Source organism: Neolamprologus multifasciatus, chromosome 18, assembly GCF_963576455.1.
Source record: "Neolamprologus multifasciatus chromosome 18, fNeoMul1.2, whole genome shotgun sequence".
NCBI lineage: Eukaryota > Metazoa > Chordata > Actinopteri > Cichliformes > Cichlidae > Neolamprologus > Neolamprologus multifasciatus.
Genome location: NC_140456.1, coordinates 31,182,972 through 31,203,820, shown reverse-complemented (window position 1 = coordinate 31,203,820; position 20,849 = coordinate 31,182,972). Strand labels below are relative to the sequence as shown.

Below are 20,849 nucleotides of genomic sequence, written 5' to 3'. Positions count from 1 at the left end.
TCTTTGATATTTGGGCTGATTGGGACCTGATGAATGTAAAAACAAAGAATTACTAAATTTCTTTTTTTTTTTTTACCTAATTTTTGTTTCTGAGAAAAATGAGAGCCACTTATGAGGATATTCGTTTAAAATTTCGATAGAACAGTAGCAGTATAATGTCCTCGTAAGTGGATATCAGGCCCTTGTAGAGCAAAATTTAGTATTTTGGTCTAAATAACCCAAAATGTGATGTCCACATATGTGGACGCCAGGTCCTAGGAGGTTAAGAAGGATGTGTCCTTTTAGAGGCATTGACACCATCTTAGCCACAGTCACCTTGTCCCAAAAGGTGACAATTCAGGCTGAGAGTGGCTAACATTTGCAAATTTTTACATTATAGTGTAGTGCAGGGGTGGGCAATCTCAGTCCACGAAGGCCGGTGTCCCTGCAGGTTTTAGATCTCACCTTGGGTCAACACACCTGAATCACATGATTAGTTCGTTACCAGGCCTCTGGAGAACTGCAGGACATGTTGAGGAGCTAATTTAGCCATTTAAATCAGCTGTGTTGGTTCGAGGACACATCTAAAACCTGCAGGGACACCGGCCCTCGTGGACTGAGAGTGCCCACCCTTGGTCTAGTGACTGCCATTGATCTAACCATTAGATATGATAGGGCTGGGCTATATGGCCTAAAATCCATATTGTGGTATAATTTGAAACATGATCCGGTGCGCCTTATGCATGAATTCTAGTTGTGCTTACTGACCTTGAACCGATTTTATGTGGTGCATGGCGCTCAAAAATCTGTCAAAATGTTTTAGTATGACTTTGGTCATACTAAAACAAAGTCAAGCCGCACCGCTTGATGGATTGTTGGAGCATTGCGTCTACTGTAGTCAGGAGCCTCGCGGAGTAATCTGGGTGCAAAACTCCGTCTGCTTCAGGTCCTAAAGTGAAACGAACACTGCGGCATCACTGAGAGTTAAAAACTGTCTAAATTCTTTCATCTTTAATAATATGATCAGTGTTGCCGCTTTACCAGGTGTAACAACTAAGTTTAACATCCAGACATCCATGAAAACAGAATTTATTAAATTTAACAGTTAATAGTTAGCAGGAAGTTAGCAAAAAGTTAGCTCGCTAGTTTCCACCTAAACGTAATATGGCATGTTCTGACTGAGAGATTTCTGAAAAATTGAAACGTACAGCTCTGCTATCACTTCCAACATAAATGAAGAACGAAAATAAAGAGCAGTGACTTTTGTAGGGTTACTGAAGTTGGACTAGCTGGTATATAATGATGTGCTACGTGATCACTAGCGACACAGCTTTGTTAGCATAACATTAGCACAGTGAAGCTGAAGGATGAAAGCTAACTTTTTTCCACTTGATAAAAGTTAACGTGAGGGTTCCCGATGGTTAGGAACAAATGCAATCGCATGGCAGGATGCTGTAAACGGACCAAACTTCAGTCAGGAGAACAACTGAGATTATTCATCCACAATACGAGGTTAGTCATTCATATACTGCAACAACATGGGAATAGAGCAGCTGCCGGAGAATTCAACATTAATGAGTCAGTGGTACGGAAGTGGAGGAAGCGCAGTTTTTGGCTTTCCTCATATTCCAAAACATGCTTTGTCTTTTTGCTATTACTGTCGCCCGGCATAATTTGCAGATGATATTGATTGCAGCTGCTGCGATGCTTTCGACCAAAACGGGCGCAGCTTGATCAACATGCGCTATCGTGGTGGAGCGGTATAGTCTAAATCTCTACCATTGGCCAAATACATATCGTTTCTACCGTATACAGTTTATACCGCCCAATCCTAGATATGATATAGAGATATAGATACAGATATAATTAGAATGTGAATCCTTTCTCCCCTTTTTAACCAGTTGGGCCGATTCTCTTGAGTTAATCAGGTGAATCTGGGATTTGTTCAGAAATTTACATTTTAATAAAGATTCTCAGATTCTAAAAAGTTAACCTCATACCCAGTACATTAAGCTTACGCAACCATTTCTGTGTGAGAACTAACTGATCAAAGCTTGTGCTTCAATGTTGCTCTAATAATTATCAGAATATAATCGCTGTGATTAAATTTTGATCTTGTAGTTTCTGTTTTAAACCATAGTCACAAAACGTGACAAATGTTGGACACTGTTCAGTTTTCTTCTGATATTTTGACTTATTACTGACGAGTTGTCAATGAGGTCAATTAGAACAAAGTTGGCTGGAGAATGAGCTTTAAACTGTTTTAGATGGAGGATAAATGGAGGGGCTGCACCACATCCCAGTATATTATAACCGATTTTCCAGGATTCTTTCAGTTGTTAATCAAATGTGTAGTGTGCCACAGTGTGATAAAGATTTTGAACTGTGAATCAAGAACTGCAGCTTTAGTGGAGTCGAACAATAAAAACATGGAGCAAGATGTGAGCGTAATAGGTGTATATTAAGTGCTTCTGCCTGGTTGATTTAACCATGGCACTATTCTCTCCTCTCACTCACCTTCATCCTCACACTCTCCCCTCCCCTCTGTTCGCTGAGAGCTGACACTTGACGCTCTTCACCCACTGAATCTGTTACATTAGCCATGCAGCTCTTCTGTTGGTGGTCTTTTAAGGATTTTTTCCCCCCTTTTATGAAATCCAATTATTGGGAATGATATTACAATCTGTTTTGGAAGTGAATGGAAATCATGTCTCAGAAAAGAACAATAAAATGTTCCATTGTTGATGGAAACACTGGATTTAAACCAGTACCTGTGGAAATGGCAGAGATGAATTCACCCTGCAGAACGCCAAACCTGACGCAGCACTCGAACATGTGTGTTTGTGTACACACTGTGTGTGTCTCCATTGTCATTCCTGTGATTGATTATCTAGGAAGCTTGGCAGGAGGACAGATTTATCTCTTGGCACCACATCCCCCCTCGCCATCTCTCCCTCTTTCTCTCTATCCCTCACTCCCCTCCTGTTTGTGTGCCTAAAAGGCTCAGTTTACGTGTGTGTCAGCAGGTGTTTGTGTGCATGTGTGTAGAGGTTTGTGTGATGTGACCTTGCAGTAGTTGGGTCTGTGTGTGTGTCCCCGCACACACATATTTGCATTCTCCTGATGGAAGTGGACTTGCAGTGATAGCAAGCACTTCCTCCTCCAAGTGAACAAGCTGTGTGTGCGCGCTGCTGAGGCATTTTGCTGTAAACTTGCTGATGCTCATACACTTCATTGAAACACACACAACTGCACACATGTGTTACACATGCACGCACAAACACACACTCTCAAAGGCTTGGTCTCTTGCTCTCATATGACACACACACACACGCTCCCTCGCTGCGCCTTTTTGAAGTATGGAGATAATTTATTCGTGTCATGATGCCTGATTTCCCATCTGCTACTGGGACCCTGAGCAGCTGGAGGGAGAGAAAGGGGGGAGGGATGGAAGAGAGAGGGAGAAAGAGGAGAGGCAGTTGGAAAGGCTCCCAACAGCTGGTAACCAGTTTCCTGTCACAGAAAGCTTACTTGGGAGCAAAGAAGAGGTGGCGGCGGTGGTGGAGGGGAGAAGGAGCAAGGAGATGGGATTTAGTCTGCTGGAGAGAGGAGGAAAGATGAAGTGTCAGCCAGTTTGTTTACTAAGGTTAGGCTGCTGGAGTCGAGGCAGGAGGGGGGCGGAAGCTGCAGCAACAGGGAGTTGAAGGGAGGGAGGCGGTGGCAGCCGTGTTCATGGATGGATGATTGAGTCCCTTCTCCCCCTCTGCTCTGGTCTGCCATTACTGACAGATTCATACCCCACCCTGCAGAATTTATATCAGTATTGATTGACAGGTGAACCAGCAGTGAAGCCAGTCCGCGTTTGAGATTATTCGTTTTAGAGTTTAAATGATTAGTAGATTAATAATCAGTAATCCAAAAATAATACGTTGGTTAATTAAACTGATAAAGTTGATTAACCACTGAGGTCATTTTAAACAAAAAACAAAGAAATTCTTTCATTTGAGAATTTACAATTTTATATCTTTGTCTGCAGGCAGAACAAGATCCTATGGTAGAGTAATCAGTGTTTGAGCCCCAGTTTATTTTTTTTGTTTTGGTTTTTCTGCTTCTGTGGTATATTTATGCTGTAGTTAGATTTTAACTCTGAAGCACTGCACTGATGTGGTACACCTTATTGGCCTGTTCAGGTCCTCCTGTGTATTTCTGGGTACTTTTTTGCCACAGTTTTTGAATGAATCAGTGAGAAAATAATAATCATAGCCTCAATAAAAGATCCCTCACATGTCAGCAAATTGAGATTGTTGGAATAAATGGTAAATGGACTGATTGTTATAGCGCTTTTCTTCGCTCCTGGAGCATTCGAAGCACTTTATTGCCTCATTCACACAAACACTTTGTTCTATTAAGTGCTTCCTATCTATCAATCGCACACATTCTTACTCCGATGGATGCATTGGAGAGCAACTTGGAGTTGGTATCTTGCCAATGATATTTGGCATGCAGACTGGAGCAGCCAGGGATCGAACCACCAACCTTCCTAATCAGTAGATGAACTGCTCTACTTCCTGAGAGCATCAGTATATGTAAATATATTTGAGGGAATGACCAGAGGTAGGGAGAGCAACAGTAAGACCTCAGCAGAGAACAGGCATCAATAATAACTGATAAGACACTAAACCAGATGCAGCATGAAAGCGGAAGACTGGGTGGAGGCGGACTGTAAAGCTGCTTGTAGATGCACAGAAAATGGGGCCCTGCTAAGGCAACATAAATGGCACACTCTATATAACATTGCATACATCTTGTTTCAACCAATAGGCTGCCATTGAGATCAGCTGATCTCCTGGCAGCGGCTTTGCACCATTCCTGGACTGTAATTAATGCTACGTTCAGTTTCTGTGGAATTTGTTATAGTAAATGTATGTATTATTCTGTCAGTGCCTCTAATTTTCAATTGACGAGTAACTTGCATGTCTTTCTCCTTCCTCTGTTAGCATTCCCCCACGGACCCGTCAGGTGATGTTTTGATGGCGGTTCCTGACAGGCCAACAGTTGGTGCCGGTGCCCCCGGTCAGCCTATCAGCACAGAGAAGCCCAACGACCAGGAGACCAAGCCAAAAAAGAAGAAGAAGAAGAAGGCAAAAGTAGTGGATGGAGAGGAAGATGGTACAGGGAAGAAAGCGGGAGGAGGAGGAGAGGAAGCCGTAAAGTCTGAATTTCCAGGAACAGGAAGTGATGGTGGTGAACACATTACTGGCACAGAACTTGTAGAGGGAAGTTCACCACCGGTGGAAGAGAAGAAAAAGCGGAAAAAGAAACCAAAGGAGAAGACTGAGGGCAAGGAGCCCAAAGAGCCCAAGACCCCGAAGACGCCCAAAACACCCAAGACCCCCAAAGAGCCCAAGGAGAAGAAGGCCAAGAGCTCCACACCCAAGCCCAAGACTCCCAAGAAAACCAGGTAGGACTAATGCACTATTACGGTCACTGTGTGTGTCATAGTTGGTGTTGAGTGGAAGTCACTGTAGTAAACCAGATTAAAGTGTCAGCTAACAGGTGAAAGGGCTTATTTCTCATCAGCTGTAAAGAGCTCATGTCCAGAGCGTCCCAACGGTGCATTTGGCACCATTAACCACTAAGTGGAACTGTGAAGATTTCAGTTCCACATGAAAACAGAAACGGATCAATCTGAGGAGGGTAGCTCGGGCAGTCTCGGGTCATGTGGGTAACATTTCAAGTGCTGAAGTTAAGCATGCTGGAGATATCTCGATTTAATGTCAAATGCTGAAGCTGTCTTGAGTGTAGATGCACAAAAATAGTATGTGCAGATACACACAGACACCTCTAGGCCCATCATGGGCAAGCACGGGGAACCAAAAGGGTCACAACTCCTGAGCAGTGAGCCGCTGCACACTGTGTACAAGTGTGAGTTAGTGTTCAAAGGCCTGCTAATAGGCACATCTGAGGATCAGTTGCATTTACCGCTACATATTAAAACAGTCAGGCTTCGTTTTTAAACAAAGAGGAGTTTTTGGTTTTTAGTTGAAAGTCTCTGAAGAACAACACGAATAACATTTTTATTAATGTTATTAATAAAAATTAAACTGCCACCGTTTTTAACATTCAGTATCACGCATTTAATTCTGGAGGAAGAGTGAGGTCCTGTTTAAACTTCCTGTACAAGGTTATAGATGAGTGACTTCCAGCACCTATCAGCGATTGCCGATATCACCTTCAGTTCACTTTGTTTACTCTGTAGTCTTATCCCTGCCTTTTCACACCCTTCCTCTCTCAGTTTTCACATCCCCTTTTTCACCTTCCCTAAGAAATACACATTTAAACAGCCGTTTTTCTGAATCGGTGGCTACTCTTTCCCTTGGTTTCTTCCAGTCAGTCAGAGCCTTCCTAGGCAAGAAGAGCTCAGGGTGTTTGCGTATGAGAGTATCAGCAGCGGTTTCATTGTGAAGGTGGAAACTCGATCGGTCTGAGGAATGTGTCAGGATGGCCCCCCATTTCTCTCTCCTTCTTCCGTAGTCCGTGGCCCATCTCTCTCTTTCCTCTTGGAGCCTTTTATCCCAAGGAAGAGGGAGGGCCAAAGCAGCAAGTGGGGTCAACACTGGGGGAGGTGTGTGTGCATGCACCGGCCACTGGAAAAGAGTTTGGGCGTGTGGAAAGAGGGGGGAGGCAGCTAGAGCGAATGTGTGTATAATGTGGGGGTGGTGGGCAGTGTGTGTGTGTGTGTGGGCGAATGCATGTGTTGGGGGAGGGGCCATTGCTAATCTTTGTGGCAGAAAATTGCGTCTAATGGTAATGAAGGCCATGCTGCTGACCAATCCACACCCTGAGCTCAACACTGTGTGAGGGCAGTGGGAAATGTGGGGGTGAGGAGTCCATTCTCAACTCTGTGTGTGTGTGTGTGTGTTGGTAAACTAGCTCTTATCTGTTGTCAGGCTTTCCTCCATCTTGAGTGGCGGCCTGGAGCTCCCAGGTTAATTTAGCATAATAATGGCTGCCGGCCATTCACTGCTGCTCTAAAATGGTGGACCTCTGCAATCACCCAACTATCTTCTGTTTTATTCTTTCTTCTCGTTTCCCTTCTCCTCCCTCCAGTCCCACCCCTTCCTGACAAAGAGGAGTGTATCCTTTCATCTTTTCCTCTTCACTGCCCTCCCCTTGTTCCCCTTCCTTTGTCTTTCTAATTTAAGCCGAGGACTGAGGAGTGAAGTTTTGAGCACATGAGCAAGGCAACAGTAAATCTCCATATTTTGGGGAGAAGTTTGTCATTGCTTTCATGAAGTTGAGCTCTTCACAAGTCATGGTTTCTTACAAACCATGACTTGTGAACATGGTTTTTGCAACTCAAAGTGTCTATTAGAAAATTTGTATTATGAATTCCTGAAATAAATGGGTCTTGCTTTTCCGAAAGCAAGCACTTCTTCCTTTGGTCTGAAAAGAATGATACCTTCATTTGCATGTTACCTTTATGCAGTTATTACCCAACTCCTACTGCATTTCTTATCAGTGAAATACATCTTGTACATGTATTTTTTCCGGTGCTTGTATATGTCGTGCTTCTGCTGCGTCTAAGGCTATACGAGAAGAGTCGTGGGCGCATGCTGCCCCCTTCAGTTATCAAAGACTGGCTGATACTGCGGTATCAGGCAGCGTATTTAAAAAAGAAAAAGTAAAAATAGTACCTTTTATGTTTTACGGATTGAAAGGTATTGTAAGCATTAGTTCTGGTGACATCCCTAGAATCCTTCAAATAGAATTTTGCGCCACCTGAGTGGTAAGCTAAGGTTAGCCAGCTCGCTGCCAGCTGTGGATAAAATCATATCTACAATTATCTAATCACCTGGGGCTTGCTGGCTTGCTGTCAGTTGTTTTGAAATTACTTTAAAAGTTAATGCTATGAGTTAACTGTCACTAGTTACCCACAGCAAAATGTAACTAGCCATCTGGGGTGGGTGAGTGGGCCGTCAGTGGATTGATCCTCATCAGTCAGATTGATCTGAGTGTGAGTGGATTTGAAGAATGAGACTTGTACAAGAAAGAGCTTTGAGTGCATAAATTGAGTAGAAAAGCAATATATACCACTCCATCTACCTAACCATATCTTGTCTGCTAAGGTTATCTCCAGCAAAACTGCCTGCCTGTTTATTTCAACAGACGTATTATAATTTTTAACAATCAGTAAATTATTTAATGATGAGGAGCAAAGATGTGTAACAAGGCTTTCTGTAGTAGTTATTGGATCAGCCAGCTGGCTGTAATGTAAGTATATAGCTTGTATTGATTGTCACTGAGGACTCTGGTCTCTCACTTGTTGTATCACAGTTGTATCTATATGACAAGTAGATACAACTGTGCAACATACCATTAATTTTAATGGTATGTTTTTAATTGCAATCTAATCTTAAGGCTTTTATAAATTTGAGCTTTCATTTTTTTGTGTGTTGTCTTTTTCAAGGGGCTGGAATTCCTTCCCAAATCTGATGAAATGTAGCCATTAGTGCTAAACTTTTTGATCTAAAGCCAACTTTGACAAGGCTCTGCAAGGGCCACTAGCACATATGTTCCGTTACATTTTGGGGTGATTTATGTGAGATTTCCACCAGTGGGTGGAGAAATAATCTTCAAAGCTCAAGGGTTTTTCTTGTGGCTCATACCATACTACAGTATGTTTTCTCTCTGCTGTGTATTTGCATCTCCTTATGAACAAATAAACCACCACAGGAGCAGACTGAAGTCTTTGCTTAATCAGTGTAACCAAGATGTTCCGCTGTGCTGTTTAACCCTTTGAACACAAGCTGTTTTTATTTGGTTCTTGCTCTTTTATTTACAGGTTTGTGGCATTGTCACAAGCTGTGCCTATACGTTAGGCTCATGATGCTTGCCAGCATCTTACATTGATGGATAGATACTATGTTGTAGGCTAAATTGAGTTTAGTTAGGCAAGTTTTATCCTGTATTAGATGATTGCAGTACCTGTTGACACAAGTTTTTTTTGCTGGATATCTTGATGGTTATTCAGTTTTTAACACCGGAGAGCATGAATAAGTTCCTCCAATTGCAGCTGTTTTGCTTGAAAAGGTTAAAAATTTGCCCCACAAATTTGTGCAGGCCAACTGGATCCTAATGAACAGACAAAATAAATGAAAATTGAAGATGGTCTCAGCTGTTCAGGACGGTCTGAGTGTGTGCTTATGTGAGCGAAGCCGGGAGAATCAGGTGGTTTACTCGTCCAGTCAGCTCACTCCTCTCCTTTGACCTTGCCTTGTCTCTCCATCCTCTTTTTCCCTCACTCGCATGCGCTCCCTCTCTGAGGAAGTACATCTATAAATAACACAGCTCTCAGCGCCACACCCTTCCCTCGATGTGTGTGCATATATGCGTGTACGTGTGCATGCACAAGGGTGATTTGTTTGCTGTACACACAAAGAAGGCAGACATCCATGCAGACACCTTGTGTGCAAATACAGCACTTTCTGAACACACACACAGAAGCGTATGTGCGTTGCCTTCTGGACTTTTTGTGTGGATCTGTGTATGGGGGTTCAGTGGTATGACTCATCACAGCAGCAGGTGTCTGTTTCACTCCGCCCTTCTTCTTCGGTTTCGTTGTGTATCCCAATATTTTACTCCACTGCTCTGCTTCCTGTCTTTCCTTTATCCCGGTCTGAAAGGAGCATCTCAGCTCCTCACTGACACACACAGCAGGTTACTTCAGTGAAGGTGTGCATAAGTAAATTACCACATTATTTACAAAAACAAAACACTAACAGTGTATTACGTTATTTTTATTAAGTAAACCTAAAATGATGGACAACATTGCAGTCTATTAATGTAATCTTCAGGTGACTACAATTTGTGCAGTGTTGTAAGATAGGGCTGATGAACTTGGTTAGGCCAAGTTTGAATGTGAACTCTTCAGTGATAATCTGTTGTGAATCGGGCCCAAAACAATGGTGGTTGTTGCCATTTGTTCCCATGCTTTGTCTCCATTGGCCCATGGTAACGGCACATCATACAAACAAGTCTGCTGCCACAACTACTTCTTTGTTGCAATCCCAAACAATTTGTTTTATATTGTATTTTCCTTCTCTGGGTTTTTTTTTTGGTTTTTTTTTGTTTTCAGCAAATTAACAGTGTAATTTCATGCTTCATTCTTATCGGTTAGCCAGTAGACACAGCTCATAGCAGCAGTCCCATTGTGAGATTTGTGGCACTGTTGGTCTTATCACAGGCTGTCGTTGGTGAAGCCCTGACCAAATACATCACCACAGTTCTTTCATGGTGGTTTTATTTGCTTTGGAAAAAAAAAAGCAAGTAGCCTCATCGACAGAGCACATCTTGCCTACTTAACTGTAAAAGATGGGTGTTTTTTGTTTTGTTACATTTTGTAACATTTTTATACAAAACATACATTTTGTATAAAATATATTCCACATTATGGGGACAACAAAACCATTGTGGGTACCTGAAATGGAAATAAAAAAATGAGGAAAGGGGTAAATGAAAACAGAATTGATATTGTTGGCTTAAAAATTACTCAAATAACTAAAAAACAAACACCTAGATAAAATATTGGAAGTGCCTGAAGTTCTAGTCTTTCTTACTTCCAGATGGATGTGAGGCTTTCCGATTCATATTCGACTTGTAATGTCTCTTCTGAATATCCTGAACATTTCCCCTGATGAATGGCCTCCATATTGTAATAATTGAAGATATTAACTTTCATAACTAATAAAACACATTTCAAACAAAATTAACTAAAAACCACTTTTGCAACTAACTGTGCTAATACCGAAGTGAAAACAAAAACTAAAAAAACAAATACAAAACTATTAATAACTGCCTTCGGTTTCAGTGTCAGATCTAATTATTGCTCACTTGAGGCTTCAAAATGCCAAAGCCTAGATTACACTCTGTTGTGGAAGTGGACAGCCCGAGGCCTGATGGCCATGTATTCCTTCCTGTTATTCTTTGTTTTGGATTTTTTTGTTCTTTGTTTTTTTGGAGTCGGCGTACTTGGTGCGTTGCAACTTCCTCTTGCTAACCAGTGAATGACGTAACCGTGGCTGCATGAATCTTTTATGTTAGATTTATGCTGTAATAGGCGGCTTAGGTCAAGTTCCTTGAAGAGATGAGTTGATAACAGAGTGTCTTGTTTGCAGCCAGCGGGAGCAGGCAGGGATATAGAAGCAAGAAAAGAATCTACACTATCTTACAAGATTTGTTTGACTCATTTATTCCTTTTTAGGAACTTGATGGGTTTTGTTCATATAAACACAGTTGTAACGATGTCATAATGCATTCAAGTATATGCTTGCACCACAGGCATACTGGAATAGTAGAGTACACTATATTCTGAAGTCACATTTTCAGGTAAACATTTGTTTCAAGCAAAAGTTGCTTTAGCCCTTTTATAAAGTAAATGTTGATATATATTTTTTGCTAATTAAACTGGACAGAAAATCAGATTTTTAGAAGAGTGTTGAAACGATGAAAGACGATGGATTGAGCATGAAGAGCTGCAGAGAGGTGAGGGTGCGATTAAGAAGTGGGGCCGTGACGAAGCTAGGAGGAAGAGAGAGAAGGCAGCCAAGTGGAGAAGTGTGTTTGTGTGCGTGCTTGTGTGTGTGGCCAGATGGCTCCAGCGTGTGGCGACCAGCCAGAGGAACAGGTGCAGGTCACATGACCAGCCGTTACCACGGAGATGGTGATTGCTCTTGGCGTGAGGATGAAAGGAGAAGGGCCCCAGGGACAGAGAGGGGGTGAGAGATGTAGAGGGAGGGTGAGTGAGCGAGCAGGAGGGAAGGAGGGAGAGAGGCACCAAGCAGGAAAGGGGACGAGCGACACAGGCACAGAGCAGAGAAAGGAGATCGGCCATACACTACAGGGAGCAACACAAATGGTTATGTTCTGTTTCATAGTAGGTTAGTTAGTGGAACAAATTGCTGTTGCCTGATGGCCTGACATAACTTTTACTCTGAAATAAATCAACACGTTGTAAAGTGGAGTGTAAAGCTTGGTTTAGATGGCCAGTTTGATTGTGGATCCAGTTCCATGTTTGCAAATTAGCTGGATTTGCTAATCCCCGCTGCCAGCTAATCACTTATGAAACCTTTTAACAGTGACTTTTATCAACATGCAGTGTCCTTAGCCTTCAAATTTTTGCCAGCATTGACTTTTTATTTAAAATCACGGATTCCATCTGTAGCCAGTTATTTCAAAAGTAACTTTTATGTACAACATATTTAAAAAAACAACAACTATCCACTGCAAAGTTCTCTTTGCAGGCAGGTGTCAGCCACTTTATCATAGAATACCATTGTACATTTCCATTGCTGCAGATTGTAACTTGTGGGTCAAGTCTTCCAGTAACTGTTAATTGAAGCTTTATGCAGTATTTCTGATTGTTTGCTCTATATAAGCCATGCAGTGTCTCAAAGGTGAGGTCTCAAGTGAGGTGATGAAAGCAATCTAAGAAGATAACGTTGTTCACTCTGTGTTTATCGTGAAAAGTATAAAATTATGCACCTACAAAGAATCACGTAATCCTGATCCTCTTTGAAACAAGCATGAATGATACCTCCTAGCAAATAAAGTTGCTGTACTTTGCTGTTGCTTTGTTTGTTTGTTTTTTCGGACTGTTTCAAAACCCACAAATATTCAACCCTAAGTCAGTCGTGGGACCATTTTCCTTCCAAAGTACTACTGAAGACCTAAATTATTGCTTGCAATTTTCATGCAAAAATAAATGGCACACTCCTTCTGCCTACAAATTAGTTTTTTGTAATATATGATGGATTCAGATGAAACTAGGTTTTCTCACAACTGATAAAATCCAAAAATGCAGAATGATGCAGAAGCCTGGTGAGCGACAAAAAGTTGAAAATACTTTGACCCTGTACTCAAAGTATTGTTAGATCATGTTGGAGTTACATTACCAAACTTATGTGTGTGTTGTGTTACAGACATTTGTTCATAGTTTCAGATGTTCAAACAGTATTTCAACTTTGAGTGTTGTCTTACTTTTAGACTTTTCTCCCATTCAATAAACTAGTAAAGTAGTTGCCAGGAAAACACAATCACTGGGTCGTGTACATCAATGTTTATTACACAGCTTCAAAGTATTTCCAACTTTGTGTCACTCAACAGCCATTTGCATCAGTGTGCGTCTTTGCATTTTATCAACTATGAGGAGAAAATGCATTTTGTTTTATCTGAACCCTTCATTAGGATTTCACAGTGGGTGTAAAAGTGAAATCTGTGGTGATGCTTTAGGTTACATTAACACGAAAACTATGTGATCATGACCAGAGTTGCTTTGTGTTTCTGAGTGTTTTTGGTGCGCACAGCTGTAAAAAGTAAGGTGTGATACTGTTTTCTCAGTATTCTGCTGTCATCTGATTTTTAGATTGCAGGTGCAGAGTAGTTAAAGGCTAATAAGCTTGGACTGGTTTGAAAGATTGGGCTTTTCGTTACAAATACATCTAGTTTTGAAACTGAAACCTAGAAAGGAGAAAAAAAAGCATTTTAACATTTGAAAATTAACTAGTCAGTAGTGTGACCCCTGCCTCAGCATGACCTCTCCAGTGTTGTACAAGGTCTCTGTGCCTGCTAAAATAGAACAGTTTACTGGGCTCAGCTCAACAGCCTCCAGGCTCTGTTGAAGAAAGGACAACTTTTTGGGGGTGTTGGATGGGATGCCCGCATATCTTATGTGAATCCATAGTCTTTGGCACTTTAGAGATGAATGGTTCAAACAGAGGTGTCACTCAACCTGCATCGTACAAACATCTGCAGTTTGGAAGGGGTAGAAATGCGAGGCTGCGTGCCAGACAGAAGAAGGATGCCGAGTGTCCTCTCACCTCTGTGGTGTGAATGCACACAAGCTCTCAGACAGAGCCAGCTCCTCTTTCTTTCCATGCCATAGATTGGAAGAAGCCTGGGGGCCCCTCAGCCCCTCCCCCTTCCTCTCACAGGCCTTGCTCTCCCCCTCCCTCTCTCTTTCTGTCTGCCTGTCTCTCTCTCCCTCCCTCCCTCCTTGTGGGTCTTTCTTTCTGCCCTCCACCCCACCCCCTCTCTCTTGCTCCCTCTCTCCCTGTGCCTCCATGCAGTCTTTCATCACATTAACCCCCTGTGCGCCAGAGCCTGAGGCACACTAATGATTTCTAAATGGGTAAATCAAACATGGCGATTGCCTTGGGACAGACAGGGGCGCACACATGTAAAAGAGGTAGTACTTTGAATAATGGCTTTATTTTGTGGTTAAACACTTTTTTCTTTTTTCTTTTTTTTTTTTTGATGAGCTCATTCTAACTCTCTCTTCTTTCCATTGTATCCTGTAACAGTAAAAAAGTGGAGTCAGAGGGTGGGGCCAGTGCTGCTAAGAAGGATTCAAAGAGAAAGAGAGAGTTCTCGGTCAACGATGATGCTGAGGTGAAGTCTCCACCTCTGTCTCCACCTGAGGAAGAGGATGATGATGGCGTACAGGTATGAAAAGGAAAGCTGTCGTGGAAAGTTTTGCAATGCCATAAAAGCAGGACTAAAACACAGGTACAGAGTAATTTAAAAAAGCAGGAGGACATGAAAACCTTTGCAGATCTGTGTCACGGCCTGTAGAGATAGACGGCACTGAGCCAGCAGGCGTCTGCTGTTTGTGTTGTAAACCAGCCATGTTGACAGACCAAGCAGATAAGCCCTCGTGTCAAGTTGACATCATGCATCATCAGCAACTTTTCAGCTGCTGCATTCATTTTAATTTTACATTTTGAGTGTGGTGTAGTTTCTCTACCAGGCTGCAGAGAATAGTTGAAAATATACTTTTAAGTACTGGTTTAGAATTTGGAACGTGTCCATGAACCCATGAACAGATTCATGAAATTATGTGCAGATATAATTATGCGGATCTTGAAGAGAGTAGCATCTGGCTATTAGCTGTATGAAGAGTTGTGGCTCTAATTCAAACAGGAAAGCACTTTAGCAGCTGTATGTCCCCTTAAACATGTCCTCTCCAGGCTGCTACCCTGTTTGTTTTCACGCTCTTATGTTGAAACATTCTGAGCCCCTTGAATTGTAAAGGTTTTGGTTTTTTAAATATGGATAACATGCTGGGCCATATGGTACAGAATGGTGAATAATAAAAAAATAATGCCTGGTGAATGATGACGTACAGCCCTTCATTTTCCGCTTACCAGTGCAGATTTGTTAGGATATTATATTCATCCCAAAAGTTGGGATAGCAGCCTAAATGCAGCCAGTAAATGCACACAACAACAATGAAATCTGTGTTATATATCTAAGAAAGTAGAATAGAATTAAATTAGTGAAGTAGAAAAATATTCTGCACAATAAATAACAACTTAAAAGACTAAAAAGAACCACAATAAAATGCTAAATAAAAATTTAATAAATGTACAAAGCAAAATCGAAACAAAAAATGACACTAAAACAAAACTGGATAAAATAAGTAAAATAGCGCAGCAAATATAGTAGAACCACTACAGCAAGTGGCAGTGAAGTGGCTCACTTTGTACAGCATGTAGTAAAGTGTGGTGAAGCATAGAAAAAGGAGGAAATATACAATACAATGAGTGTCATCAGAATTTTTAAAATGGGAGACATTTTAATTTGCTGTACAGTTAGTGGAAGGAGGAAGACAAAAATCACTGTGAGATCTCACAGATGACTAAGGCTACACACTGCAGGCGAAAGTGCATCAAATCGGACTTTGCTATGACAGTTTGAACGGCACAAATCCGATATTTTCAAATCCGACCTGGGTCACTTTCGTATGTGGTTCTGAATCCGATACATATCTGATGTTTTAGAAAGCGACTGCTGTTTGAATGGTCATGTCGCATTAAATCCATCTTTTACGTCACTGAAACAAGACAGACGCCAACTATCAGCTCCAGAGAAGACAAACAAGAAAGCATGGTGGCCATTGTTAAAGCACGGGCTCTCTTTAAACTCAGTGTCCTTTCTCTAATTAATTTGTCAAAATTCTGTCGGTTACGACTGTGCAGAAATTGATAGACTGCTGCAACAACACCTACTAGCTCTGTAGCTGCCATTTTTACTTCCGTAAACACGCGTTGTGTGTGACGTCTTCTTTTGCGCATGTGGGCTGCTTTGAGAGCCGTGAACCGTTCACCCTAGAGTGCGTTTGCTGTCACATTTTATTTGTAGTGTGAACAAACAGACAAAAAAAAATCAGATTTGATCAAAAGCCTAAATGTTCTTACTCTCCCTGTTTATCAGAAGCGTCGGTCTAGCCGTCAGGTGAAGAGGAAGAGGTACACAGAGGATCTGGAGTTCAGGATCTCTGAAGACGATGACAGCGGAGACGACTCGCCATCGCCCAAGTCTCCATCATCCTCATCACAGCAACAGGTGCAGCCAAGATTTCAGTTTTTGGTTTGTCTTCAGTGAACCACTTGTCAGAAGCTAAATGACGCGATTGAATGATGCTGTTTGTCATATTTGCCCCTTTGGAATAACATGTGTAAGGCTGCATTTGAACATTGATGTACTGAAATGTGGAACGAAGCTGGCAAGAGACACATGAAGTGAAATCATTGTAACCAAGTTGTTGACAATGTCCATGTACGAATATATTAAGAGTGAGCTTTGCATTCATCTCGAATCATTTGATTGGTTTGCAGCTAGTTCAACAACTACAGCAAATATAGGAAATAAGCGTTGTTGAAGCAGGCAGAGGAGGAAATGCATCCAAATTGACAACGCTTTGCTGTCAGCTTCCTTCATGTTGTGTTGGATTGCAACCAGTGCACTTCTGCTAACATGTGGTGTAGTAAACGCACAGCATTGAACATAACAGATTGGCCTGATGTAACTAATACCCGAGCTAGATTTTTATTATTTTTTTAATCCAGATCAGACCAGTATCCAATCCAGACATCGCATGAAACAATCCAGCACGGTGAATGGATTTGCTTGTTTTGTGTTTCCAGGATGTGGCTGAAGCTGAAGGACCAGTTGTAGAGAAGATCATGGGCCTGCGCACCTCCAAAAAACAAGTGAGCTGCACAGATCCACGCCCTAATGACACTAACACAATACACAGATCCACAGGGTGGCCAGAGTCGTGGTTTGCGTCATGTGATTAGCCTTCCCACAGTTGACACAAGCACATTACACATACATACGTTGCTTATGCAGCATGTTTTCACTTGGAAAGCAGATTCCTTATATTTCAGCATGTGTATGCTCTGAGCTCTGCGTGCGCCTGCGATCGACTGTGTGTAGGTGTCGGCCCTGCTTTGTTTTCTACGCCTTGTCTAAAGAGAGATCATCCCTGAGCCAACACAGGCGCACACACACAATCGCCAGCCAACTCTCCTTTGCTAGCCAGCTGCCAATGTGTTATCCCCCCCACCCCCTCGCCCACCACCACAACACACTCCCGTGCACAAGCACACTCACACCACTCTTTTTCTCTTGTAGCTCTGTTCAGAGTTGACCTCGGGCTTGGCACACAGCCAAAACCGCGATACTAGCTACACCAGACGCCAAACTAGCGTTTCCTCGGGCAGGGTGTGTGTGTGTGATTGATGATTCATGGCATTACAGTAGTAGTAGCATGGTAGAGGGTGTGTGTGCAGTAGTAATGGTGAATGAAAGTGGACAGCCTTGCTTGAAAGAGCTACTGTTTTGGTATTTCCCCTTTTTATGCATTTATGAAACAAAATGCTCAGTCACACTGATTTTAGCAGTTGAATGTGTTCAAGTGTTTCCTGTTAAAACCCATTAAAACTTCTTCAACAGCCTTATTTATTTTTGATCAGCATGTTGTAGCCGAAATGTTAAATAGGTGCAAGGCTGCTTACACATTACATGAAGGGCACTGCTTTCTCTCAGTTTGAGACAGTTTGCTGTTGAATGACGTGTCAGAGTGAAACTCACGTGCAGGCTCCTTCGACCACATGTTGTATAATAACGTTGAGCCACTTCTGCAGCTGCTGTATTTGCTGTGATTATGATCCCTTTTTTGTATGGTTTTTCTTTTCAGCGGGAGTCGGGGGAGGAAGTGGAGGTGGAGGAGTTCTACGTCAAGTTCAAGGGCTTGTGAGTAGTAGCTCAGCTTTTTTTGTTTTTTTGCTCTTTTTCTTTCACATCTTCACATCTTTAAAGACCTATTTCAGTGAACACAAGGACATTTTTAAGTATGTGATCCAGATCCTTTCTTGCATTATTAACACAACTGGTGCAGTTGCATCCTATCACAATGATAAGCACATGGAGTGCTTTTCATTCATTAGATACCTGTGTCATTTCTGTCTCTTGCTGTGTGAAACGTAAAAATGCATTTTACAAAAACAATTTAAAGTTGCTTGTTCTCTAAGCAAATTTGACCCCAACATGCAAATAATGTAGTTTTCAGTTCCCCCCCCCCCCCCCCCCCCCCAGCATTTAACATAAATAAAGTGTGCTCTTGATTCGCTTCAGCTTTGATTTTAGCAGCTGGACAGGGATACAACTAATACTGGATCAATTATTTTCTCAATAATAATTAAGTCTATGATATGCCGGAAACGATACATTTTTCATGAGTTTGGAGAGCTTCTACTGTCTGAGTCCGAAATACTTTGAGCTCACAGCCGTAGAAGGCAAGGAGAGCTGATATATGCAGACATTGAAGTAGATTTAATTTGGATGTTTAGGGGACACATCTGCACAAAAACACACTGGTGTCAAATCGGAGGTGATGGACTTTACCAGACTTTTGACTAAGCAGTCCAGAACAGAGATACAAATGTCTTTAATCCGTGAGACGCAGTTTCTGTAAGAAGTACTCTAGCTCAGCGGTCCCCAACCTTTTTTGCGCCACGGAGCGGTTTATGCCCGACAATATTTTCATGGACTGGCCTTTAAGGTGTCGCGGATAAATACAACAAAATAAAACTAGTACTGGTACCGAAAAAAGAAGATTTATTCATAACTCACGTGAAAAGACCCAGGAAAACCGAGTAAACGATAAAAACGATAACAAAATAATGCTGAAAACTGATAAAAACCCTGAAAACTATACATTTCACACCTGAGCCTCAACTTTCGCGGCCCGGTACCAAACGATTCACGGACTGGTACCGGTCCGAGGCCTGGGGGTTGGGGACTGCTGCTCTAGCTGATAGACTTGGAGATCTCCCTACGACATCACATACGATTTTCTTCCTCTAGTTTATAGCATCTAATTCTTTGAAATGACTGATGTGAAATTTATTTTGTGCTTCTCAGTTCATACCTCCACTGTCGCTGGGCTGACCTGGAGGAACTAGAAAAGGACAAGAGGATACACCAGAAGGTCAAGAGGTTTAAGGCCAAGCAACAACTCAACACCTTTATAACTGAGGTAAGACCAAAACACTGCACCACAAACCAGACCTTCCGCTGCATGGAAGTAACCACTCACAAGGGTCAGACTTTGGCTCAAAGGAGCGCTTCTGAATGGAATGTGTCAAGAAATGTTGCTGGCTATAAAATTGTTTTTTCCCCAGTGTTTTACTTTATACAGACACTGACTTGAGTTTCACATAGAGCTGTTAAATAGAAAAGCTGGGAGATAAAACTAAGAACACATTTCATACAGAGGAATTTACTCTGCGAGGCCTCATTATTTCATATTCAGTGTATCTTAAAACTCCACTTCTTTTCTCTGCAGATGGATGATGAGCCTTTTAACCCTGACTATGTGGAGGTGGACCGTGTCCTGGACGTTTCAGAGAGCACAGATGAAAATGGAGAGGTGCTTTGATCTCTTTTATTGGGCTTGAGCCTCTCTCTTTTTCTCTACACCCACACTCACCAAAGCGCCCTGTGTTTTATGTGTGCAGACGGTGACCTTATATCTGGTGAAGTGGTGCAGTCTGCCTTACGAAGACTCCACCTGGGAGCTGAAGGCCGACATCGACCAGTCCAAGATAGACGAATTTGAGCGCATCGGAGCACGCACGCCCAACACTAAGAGAGTGGTGAGTGGCTGTGCTTTGGGTGCTATCTGTCTCTTAGTCTCCTCCTTAAAGGCGTGTTCGTGTGTATTGGCCTGCTGTCTGCTCCTTCCTCTTCCAGATTTACAGCTCCCTTAACTGCTCTCCACAGGGCCACGTTTTTGTGGTCTTACACACTCGCACACATACGCCCTGCTCTTGTGGCCAAGCCAAACCACTAACAGTGTGTTTAATGCTGAACAGAAGCAGCTGACTGGCTGTGGTCTCTCCTTCCATCACTCTTTCCTCAGCCTGCATCCATCTATTTTAACTCCTGCCTACTGTTTCTCCTTAAGGGCCGTGCTAGTAATGCTCCATCATATAGTGGCAGCATTGGGAGGCAGTTTTATTTTTAGCCTCATTCGCAGTGTGGACCAAGGGCCTTGTCCCCAGAGGATGAATTAGATTCATTTAGTTGGTCAAAAAATCCTTAATAACCCAACATCAGTTTCATTTGTAATATGTGGTTTAAAAAGTGAGGCATCCTAAGGCTGCTGACAGAAACCATGTGTGAAAGATATAACCCTTTCATTTATTAGAATGGATCCAGTCTGTCAGTGCAGCAGGGTACTAACACTGTGGGTTTTTTGTCAGCAAGGTCTCCTGCCAAAAAACCCTGGGTCATCTAGCCAAAAAGTTGAGTTAGGTTAAACTTTTCCTGCAATGTGACTTTGTCCTGCAAGCTAATCAAACACGCGTACAGCTCACTCGCTAAAATACCTGCCATCAATGGCTACAACCAGTTGTAAAGTTCTGTATTAAAAGCTGTGCAGTATTATCACATTAATTTGTCCAAGTGTGCATCCTGGATTGTATTTGATTGTCTCAACAGCACTTTAAACAGCACGGTGC

The 20,849-nt window shown here is 42.2% G+C and overlaps 1 protein-coding gene across 5 annotated transcripts in view; it reads left to right on the top strand.

Moving 5' to 3' along the window:
• chd7 (chromodomain helicase DNA binding protein 7) overlaps positions 1 to 20,849 on the top strand; it is a 71,814-nt gene that overhangs the window by 22,618 nt on the left and 28,347 nt on the right. For all 5 annotated transcript variants that reach the window (XM_085141181.1, XM_085141177.1, XM_085141179.1 and 2 more), the window contains exons 4-11: positions 4,977 to 5,440; positions 14,340 to 14,481; positions 16,252 to 16,383; positions 16,965 to 17,030; positions 18,023 to 18,078; positions 19,249 to 19,363; positions 19,673 to 19,756; positions 19,845 to 19,982. In XM_085141181.1, the coding sequence (XP_084997307.1) occupies positions 4,977 to 5,440; positions 14,340 to 14,481; positions 16,252 to 16,383; positions 16,965 to 17,030; positions 18,023 to 18,078; positions 19,249 to 19,363; positions 19,673 to 19,756; positions 19,845 to 19,982 (1,197 nt within the window). The remainder of the gene's footprint in view (positions 1 to 4,976; positions 5,441 to 14,339; positions 14,482 to 16,251; positions 16,384 to 16,964; positions 17,031 to 18,022; positions 18,079 to 19,248; positions 19,364 to 19,672; positions 19,757 to 19,844; positions 19,983 to 20,849) is intronic.